This window comes from Chelmon rostratus, chromosome 16, assembly GCF_017976325.1.
Source record: "Chelmon rostratus isolate fCheRos1 chromosome 16, fCheRos1.pri, whole genome shotgun sequence".
NCBI lineage: Eukaryota > Metazoa > Chordata > Actinopteri > Chaetodontiformes > Chaetodontidae > Chelmon > Chelmon rostratus.
In genome coordinates, this window is record NC_055673.1 from 2517405 (window position 1) to 2527161 (window position 9757).

The following is a 9757-nucleotide window of genomic DNA, read 5'->3' on the forward strand; positions in this document are numbered from 1 at the left end:
CCCCTCTGAGCCCGTGGTGGCATGTTATCAACATCCAGCATCTCTAGGAAACTCAGGTGGTGGTGGACGATGACTTTGTTTACGATGGACGTCCTTACCGTTTTGAGCCAGAGTACACGGACGAGGAGCTCGTTGAAAGGAGGACGCGGAGGCAGAGAGAGGAACAGCTGGCCAAAGACCAACATTGTGGACAATGTTCATCGATGACAACAGAGGAGGAATGTCTCTGTTGCTCAGAGTGGGACTTGCGGCCAGGAGATACGCGTCTGGATGTGTCAATAAATGTCTGTATCACAACACTGGAGGATTTCCGCGCAATGTTAAACCGGGCTGTGGTGGAGACCTTTTTCGTGTCCCAAAAGTCCCAAAATGCCACCACGGGCTCAGAGGGGAATAGCACCAGCATATCAGAACAAAATATTGGAATATGAACGAGTTTCGCCGCAGATTATGCGTTATATAGAGGCTGCACATGGATGCCCCGAGTACTCGCATTATACGGATATACGCGCCGCTCCTCTGGGGCTAATTTCTTCAAAATGGGTGTCTAAATGGTCGTATTTAATGCTACAAATAAAGTCCAGGTTGTAAAAAACGAAATTATCCTTCAATACCCAATCACCTGTTACCAATCACCTGTTTACCTTTGGGAATGTTCCAAACAGGTGTTTTTGGAGCATTACACAACTTTCTTTTCTTTGAAATGTGTTGCTGGGTTGATGAGGTAAAACTTTAAATATATATTGGCTTTATACTGTTTCCACTCGAGTTTATATAAAAATAGGATGAGCGAATGATCACATTCTGTCTTATCCATGTTTACCACAGCAGCCTAACTTTTTTGGAATCGGGGTTATGTTGTGTTTCCATCATTCGGTAGCCTGCAGTTCCCCATTCATAACACTGAATGAGTCACAGTTAACAAGTTCATAAACCGACGCTGTCTATCAGCATCTGCTTCATTCAGTTCCACACTTCTATCTGAAATGAGATCGTTGTAAATACCTGCAGCTGCAGCCAGCAGGGTTTGCATGCAAATAAAACAAAACAAAAAAAAACGCACCCTGCTTGCTGCAGCGCAGGGATGTGTCCTATTCCTACTAATGAACTCCCTGCAGATTTGTACTATTTATCTGAATTAATTTCAGGCATCTATTATCGTCGCTGGTGGGAAACGTTCACTGCGCAGAGACACACCAGAAGAGAAGAAGGCAAACAGCACTCGATCCAAAGACGAATACGATCATATAACACTTAATCCTTTTCTCCACCGAACATCCAATCTACGGGACGATTAATGTGTCTGCACAGGAGCCAAGAAGAAATAAGCCCAAGGAGATTCTGCAGTTGACTGCCATCGTGTCACTTTGTTTATGATATCAGATGAAAATACATCCATCAGTTTAGTCTTGGTGTCAACTACAGCCCCGCACCCAGAGGCGTCTTTATCATTTTAAAATCTAACGAGTTAGGCAGACAGAGTATAGAAAAAACTTTTTTCATTGTACACAATCAGACAGATTATTGTACACATGACGTTAATAAAGGTGACTTTTGAAACACACAGCAGCTCCAGGTACCCACACAGTGACTCTCTCAGAGGGCCACAGATGACAGCTTCTCATGGCCGCTTCGCTCTGACTACCTGCCCGACAACTCTGTCCACGCTGCGCTGAGTGGTGGTCAGTCAGAGCCTCCCATGACCCCTGACCCTCTGCATCAAACACTACATCACCTCCTACACTCCCTCGCCCTTCTGTTGCATCAACTCCGAGACAAACGCGTGCAGGATCTGGACTTGGTTGCACTTTAAGTTATGTAACAGCTGCATTTTTCAGCAGAAAGAGTATGGTGCGAGTTTGTGTTCCAGCTGTAGCACCAGAAAGAGCAAGAGAAGCATTTTGTCCAGATTAAAAGGGCCGACAGATAAAACCGCTGAACCCTGCAGCCTGAACCCTGCAGCCTGAACCCTGCAGCCTGAACCCTGCAGCCTGAACCCTGCAGCCTGAACCATGAGCCGGTTCACCGGGTGTGTCACAAGTTCAGCCGTTGGTGGTTAATTATAAGCTACAGTGAAGTATTCACAGGTGACTGCGATGCATTAGACAGGCAGCAGCGAGCTGCAGCACAAACTGCAGCACTGTTTGAACATGATATAAATGTAACCTCACAGTCCTGTCACAGCGTGCTGAATAACAATAATGAACGATGCTGAAGTGTTGAGCCACAACACCTTATGTAAAATAATCCTGCTTTAATCTTCATAGTGTAATGAGGCACATTCGAGGTGCTTTGTTTGTTTGAACAGAACAAACAGCACTAGGCTGGGATTCTACGACCAGCTCCAGTTTGGATCTGGTTCCCAGCTGGCAAAATACTGATATTCAATAAGGTGTGATGCTGAGGAGTCTGTTATCAAAGCTTCTTCTCTCCTGGGTGTCTTGTTATTAGTACAGAGTGATATTGAAATCATTTAGGCTGCAGGTTTCTCATTTTTAGTTGGTGCTTACCAGCATTATGAGCTGCTGTAGCTGACCGAGGGTCATTCTGTAACGAGGCAAAAAAAATGAAATGTGCTCTGCATCATCACTGTAACAACCCTCTGCAACCACCAGTGGACTGTGTGTGTTTCTAGGTCAACAAGACTGACAGAGTTGGCGCTTCTTTGGGTCAGTTTTGCATATCATACCAATACGAAAAATATGATAATTCAGGTGTGAAGAAAGTGAGTTGAACCCGTACGTTCAATGTGTAAGATTCATATTCAATAACATGTCGTATCCTCTGCTGCTCGGCTCATTTCCAGGCTGTAGCTGCATTTTTTAACAGCTAAACCTGGATTTGGATTCATTAATATGCTACAAAAGCCTGATCACCACTAAAAATCAACATCCCCAAACGTATCAAGCACAGATCTGTGGTCAGTGAAGTCACGGCTGATGAACACACGCTGGTGCTGAGACATTTCAGCTGCAGAAAGGTGGGTTTCATTTCTGGAAGGCCCCATTTTCAATTTCAGAATCCAATACTGACGTTTCAGTCTTGTGATTGCAGATAATCGTGACAAACAGCCTGCATTAGGTCACTGATCTACAGGATTGTGGCACAATTTAACTCAACCTACTTTGCTTGGCAGCGTGAGATCCAACAACTTTAGCTTCGAATATCTGGGGAACCAGTTTAATCTCAACAGTGAAACATTCCCAGAAAGCCCTGCTATTATCTACATCACAGCCCTTTACTTTTCTGTCAAACCGCCACTCGAGGAACTGCAGATCCGCACTTTCATCGTGCGTTTTAATTGGACTTGGTGGGACGTCCTGCCCGTCTGGGACAGACTTATGAATAACAATTACACGTCAGTCATCTTTCTTCAGGTATCGGTGCATTTCCTGCAAAATTAGCTGCACATTATAAAGTGAGAAGCGTTTCAGGGAGAGCTTACGAGGTTCTTCGTGCACTGAGAGGTTTGCATCGTCGAGTGGCCTCATGAAACTCATTAAAACTCACTTTCCATACTTCACAGAACACGGAAAATGTGATGAATTCCAGCCAGTAGTCACTCAACGCCTCAATGCTTTTCTCTATTTCTGAGCTTATCAGACTCTTACCTGACAGAAGCAGGAAGTAAACAATAGTCATGACTAAATGTTTGTGAGTAATCTAAGCATTCATTAAAAAACGCAGCGGGGCTTGAATATGCTGATCATCACTGAGCTCCAGCCAATGATCAGCTCAGCTTGAAGGAAATGTTGAAAGGATCCGCCGTCCGATCGTCTCAGCGCTCTCAACAGTCTCACTTTTGCGTTAAACTGATGCAGGCTGAAAGGTGTGACAGCAGACCTTTACACGTGTCACACTGCATCAGCGGCCTCTGTCAGACACACGCACACGGTCTTTCCAAAGGAAGAGAGGACGGATGAATGAGCGCTGGTCAGAAAGACATTCTCCATGGTGGCTTCTCACGTGATGACAGCATCAACAGCCAGTTCAGCAAATCTCAGGAGCATCATTAGTGAGAACGATGTATTAGCAGAGTGACATTTTAGACAAATTACTGCAGAGAGGAAGCACACTGTTACCACTCAATACTCCTGGATGTCTACACTGAGCGTGCAGACGAGGAGGGTAAGTGTCTTCTCAGGTATATTCTGTTTTTCTCCCTCCTGGATATGAACTCATTCTGGCTGTTGCAGGTGTTTCTCAGGTTTCAGTAATGTTCAACTAACTGGGGAGACTCATTTTTGTCTGGCCAAGCAGTTATGGCCTCCAGTCTCTGAGGTCCCATGAAATGTTAGAATTACTTGCCAGGATTGTTGAAATTTTTCTGGAAAGAAAAGGCGAATTTTACACAACGTGATTCAGCACGCACAAAAAAAGAAACGCTGAGGCGGGACACAGCAGAGTTGGATCTTTCTAAAGAGGTCTTGATGATGCAATAAATTCACAAGAAACAACTTAACTTAACAAAACCCTTAGAAACAGTAAAAAGACTTGCATCAGGCTGTGCAACAGAGCAGAGGTTCCTCCCTCACAAAACATCTCCGGCCGAGTGCAGACGCCAGCTTGCAGACTCTCGCAGAGAGCACTTTCACAACAGACAAGTAAATGAATTCATGATAATTAGGAGCAGTTGCTATGACCTGCGGCTGATGGCGTTCATCGTTTTAACCGGCGAAAGAGACAAACGGGCGGCTAAAAACCACAATCTGCTACTAGAAGGTTTTGCCAATAAGAGTTGGAGTCAGATCGGATCCATGTAATGGTATTTTATAAATCAGGGTGTCAACATTCAGTGACCCCCCACTGGAGCCCATCAATACATTTATAAACTCATCCTTACTGGCATGAAGAGCCTGGCTGTGGCAAAGGAGCTAGCAGGCTGAGGTGGACTAAACACAGCGGAGTAAAGGAAATATATTCCCAGACTGACCCCTATACGACCACTGAGGATCAACGGGGGACATGTAGTAAACCCCTGTCGATAGTGTGGAACTGTCTTCAAACTCCCTCAAACACATTTCTCTACAGCAATTTCTCACAATAATGTCGACTGCAATCCACTAACAACCGTCAGCAATCCAGTTCAGCAGCGTGCATAACCACCAGAGTCCTGGACTTTCACAGCGAATCATACAACCTCAGCTGAAGGTGACCTCACATCTTTCTCTGCTTCTACGGTAACAATGAGCCGCTCGAGGTGCGAGCATCTGCTAAATGTGTGAAATGTAGATGTAATGGTTTTAATGAGCTCGGCGTCAGACGGACTTGCTGGGCTGAAAATGTTTCACAGCTCAGCAGTAAACGTTTCTAATTCCCTTACTGTTTCTCCAATGGCATTTAGCTCATTAATAGTAAAAGTAAAGGTTGGGAGGGGGGGGTCAGTGGAGGGGGGTCAGACAGTTGCTTATTAGTGAGGACTCATTCCTGCACTGGCTGTCCAATTAATGTGCTGCAGAGGAGAGATGCTGCTTCCATGACCAACACTGTCCCACTTAATAAAAACACAAAATACTCTGAAGCGCAGACACATTTTTTTTTACTTTACTTTACTTTTGACGATGTTTGCATACACAGAAGAAAAAATGGACGATTTCCACCATGGTGGACAAAAAAAGATATATTGTACTATTGTGAAGAATCAGGTTAAAGCAGGAAATCCAAGCAGATGGTGAGATGGGCTACAATGACCTGGTTACTCTCGTTATACAGCATTACAGTCTGTCCTCAGACCCTCGCTTGGACAAAGAAGAACAGAAGAGCAACAGCAGAGTTTTCCCTCTGCCAGCTCAGACGATGTGTTCAAATGTCTTTGAAACTGCAGCTTTGAGCGTCCCTGTGTCTCACCAACAACGACGACGACGGCAACTTGGGAGGATTAAGGCTCAAAAATGATGTTATTACTCATGTAAGTGAGCTTCCACGCTGCAAAATGTGTCACATGTCATGAAATTTTATTGTGTAATGAAATAAGAAATGACTTTTGAAGTCTGAGCCAAATCTCTGAGTGTGTGAACTCAAATGTGAATAATTTCACATGTTGAAATTGCTTATTTCAGATAGTTTCAGGCTGTAACTGAAGTAAGTCTCAATGACAATATAATCATCTGTCTGCCTGTTTAATTCTACTAATAAAAGATGCAGTAAACTTGAAAAGAAACCCCAAAGTCAAAGTGTCCAATCAGTTAATGTCTATGAGTATAATAAGGTGAACTGTGATTATTCCTGTAATAAAAGGAAATCAGCTGTTCAGGTCAAACTCTCTCAAGAGAAGCTCATCGCTCTGCGCTGCCGGGCTGACATTAACAGCTTCTGCTGGAAACAAAATAAAACAGCAGGACCGCAGATTTGCGACCTTTAAAACTTTCCTGGGGCTGAAAAAGTCAGGACGCTCACTGGGAATATAACCCGAAGCCGCTCAGCTGGAGGGGAGAATACGGCCCAAACCCGACGAGCATAAAACGATCAGCCGAGAAATCTGTGATTCGTTCTGCGGCGTGTTTCTGGTTTGATAATCATATAATAAAGATTTTTTTTTTTGTCATTTACTTTTTATTGGTTTTTGATTTTGCATGTAAACAGACAAACAGTCAAACAATCAACATGAAGACCTACAGGTGAGTACAGAAGTACCAAGGAGAAAATAAAAACATACATAAGTGGACTAGTAATCACCTCCAGTTAAGAGAATATAAGTATTCTGATAGTACAGTCTGAAATTACCTGAAATCCGGTTTTATGGTTGAGACAAAAGCACCCATTTTTGCCAGCAACCATTTTTGCCAATTGTCAATAAATGCCTCTTTTTGTGTTCTTAAATTAAACGTAATTCTTTCCATTACAGAGATGCTGCACGCTGTATCAATCCATTCATCTAGACTGGGTGCCTCCCTCTTCAGCTACTTCTTCATTCTAGTAGTATTCTCAGTAAATATTTATCTTTGTTCCTCCATTCTAGTTCCTGTAAATCCACCAAATATAACAAACTGAAACAAAAAGTTATTTTTGTTGAAAACACAGTCTCTAGAGTTTGATGTACACGGAACCAAAATGGGGTCACAACAGGGCAACACCAGAATATATGATAGTGATTGGCCTCTGTGCTTCCACAACATCTCCAACATCTGATGTGAATATGTTCTCTTTTGATGTGGAGTACAGAAATAGCGAATGACATTTTTCCATGCATATTCTCTCCAGAGCGGAGAATTTGTTGTTTTCCATTGTTGTTTAAAAATTTCCGTCCACTCTCCTGAGAAATTTTGGTGTTGCATAATAAAGATTTTTAATGAATCAACACGGCTTCAGCAGCTTTCGTACCTGTGCAGAAAGACACATTCAAACATCGACAGCCTCTCTGTGACTGCGTGTCTCAAAGGCGAGTCAATGCTGCAAATACATCCCTAAATCCATTTCCTGCATAAGATGCTGGTGCATGGTAGGCGTATAGATCAGCAGCCAGAAGAGGGCAACAATTTCCATAAAAAAAAAAAACATCTTACACATCATCTTACATAATACCCCAAAGGGGGTGAACAGTGCTAATGAGAACAACGTGTCAGACAACAAAGTGACGGGGAGCCGGTCTGAAGCCACAACTGAAGCTCTTTAAATGTTGGCCGTGCAGCATTTTCAAACTTCAGCACCATCCAACTGCGGCGAGGCCGCCGAGCGCCCGCTGAGCTGACTGCAGGGGCTCCGTGTGCAGCAGCCTGTGAAGTGACAGTGTCGTCTACACATCTGCGGTCGCCCCCGTCCGTCACTTAATCCAAGCTGAACACATTTCAAAGTCCAGAACTATTAATTTGTTATCAAGGATCTTTTTCTGAATTTCTAAGCCCTTTGCAGGAACTGGAGAGTCCTCAAGACGCTCTGAGGACATTATTCAGATCTTTCTGCTCCCGATTCAGCAGCTGATTTTTCTATTTCAGTCCTTTCTTCTGCTCAAAGATGAGTCACTCTGGGTCACAATGACACTCTTTTCTTTTCCTTTCAAGCAAACGGGAAATACCCTCCGATGACTCAAACGAGGAAATATGCACACACATACTTCACACTCATCTCCCTGATCATACCTACTGACAGACACAACAAAAAAAGAGGAATCAGTCTGAAACCACACACACACACACACACACACACACACACACACACACACACACATATATATATGTAGAGAGAGAGAGATGAGGGAGCTTTCATCTTTGAATAAAAAATAAAATATGGCAACGTTAGATTATGTTAAATTGAACATGTTAAACTTTGCAGTTCTGTTGCAGGACACAGATTAACACCTTTGTTTGGATCCAGCCATTGAAACACACATGCTAACAGAGCTGTACTGTTTTACTGCCATGTTGTAAGATGTAGGTATATGTGGTATTTTGTTTAATTGCCACATAGGCCATTGGTTCAGGTCTAACTCCAGTGTATGCTATACTCACACTTAGTATAAGTTACATATGCAGAACTGTGATGGTGTGGAAATCACTGCAGTCTGTCTGTCTGGTCTTGGAGAGCAACCCAATCTTAGCTTTGGCCGCTCTCTGCTCAGTTTGTACCTGTTTCGTGTACAGGTGCCTCAAGTCTTACCTCTCATCACTACCTGACAGGTAACACTTCACTGGTGTTGCAGTTTCTATAGCTGCCACCTGATGTTCCCAAAGAGCCACATTTTAACAGTTAAACTTCAAACATGAACCAGTCAAATTAGCGACACTTGGTTCACCTGTGGCAGGTGTGGTCCATCATGTGCCTTTGAAGGCCAACAGTCTGCCAGTTTTGACATGAACAAAGACACCCTGCTCAGGTGGGCGATGGTGGCCACCCCTCACTGAGCTCCTTTAAACAACAGTACCTGCACATGCACCTCGGGGGAAATAATAGTACATCAACATGGGCCGTCATGGGGGCGGGAAGGCACCGGTGCATCGTTCCGACCTGTGACTCATTCTCAGCTCCTTATGGAGGCTGTCACCTTTGACCCGCGCGGTTTCTTACCTTGAGCGATGGCTATGGACTCGAAACTCTGCAGCTCCTTCAGTAAACACGTCCTCTCCTTCGGCTGGAGGCGGTAGATAAACTCTTTGGCTCTCTTGGGGGAGTTGAGCGGCTCCCTCGGCTCGTTCCTCCCGTGTGTTCCCAAACAGCGGCTCGGTGTTCCCGGCAGCCTCGGCGCTATCACCGCCACCGGTGCCCGCCTCAGCCCCGGCGGCAACTTCTGTACCGCCGGTGGGAGAGCTCTCTGTACGCACAGTTTCAGCATTGCAGCGACTACTCTAAATGGCGACTACTCGGGGTCTGTAAAATGTAAAACCTGCTGTGTTGAACGCTTCTTTTGGCGCCGACCTCCGTCGTCGTCTCCCCGCTTCAGGTACGGCTCGGCTCGGGCACAAGTTGTTTCTTGTGCGGTCCTCCCACGTTAGCTAAATTCGACCTTAGTTGAAAATAAACCGACGAGTTGTGTCGGTCGTTTCTCGGAAACTCGGGTGAACTTTAAAGCAGCCGTACATATCTTCTTTTCGAGGTGTCCGCCGTCCAAACCGTCTCATGATCTTTTAAGACGCGGCTCTCAGGAGTTTGGCACATGAACTTCCAGCTCAGGCTCAACAAGAACGGAGCGAAGTCAAGTCAGCCGGAATTAAAAGCATTTCCGGTGGCAACTTTCAAAATAAAACATGTTGCTTCCGGTTATGCTATTCATATTAAATCCACTGAGAAAAAACATTGCCACGTGAGCCCAAGTTACCACATTAAA

The 9757-nt window shown here is 44.5% G+C and overlaps 1 protein-coding gene across 1 annotated transcript in view; it reads right to left on the minus strand.

Annotated features, from left to right (window-relative positions):
- Positions 1 to 9586, minus strand: part of tmem65 (transmembrane protein 65) — a 29137-nt gene extending 19551 nt beyond the window's left edge. Inside the window, exon 1 of the mRNA XM_041955523.1 lies at positions 9001 to 9586. Coding sequence (XP_041811457.1) covers positions 9001 to 9265 — 265 coding nt within the window. The 5' untranslated portion in view covers positions 9266 to 9586. The remainder of the gene's footprint in view (positions 1 to 9000) is intronic.
- Between the last annotated feature and the right edge of the window lie 171 nt (positions 9587 to 9757).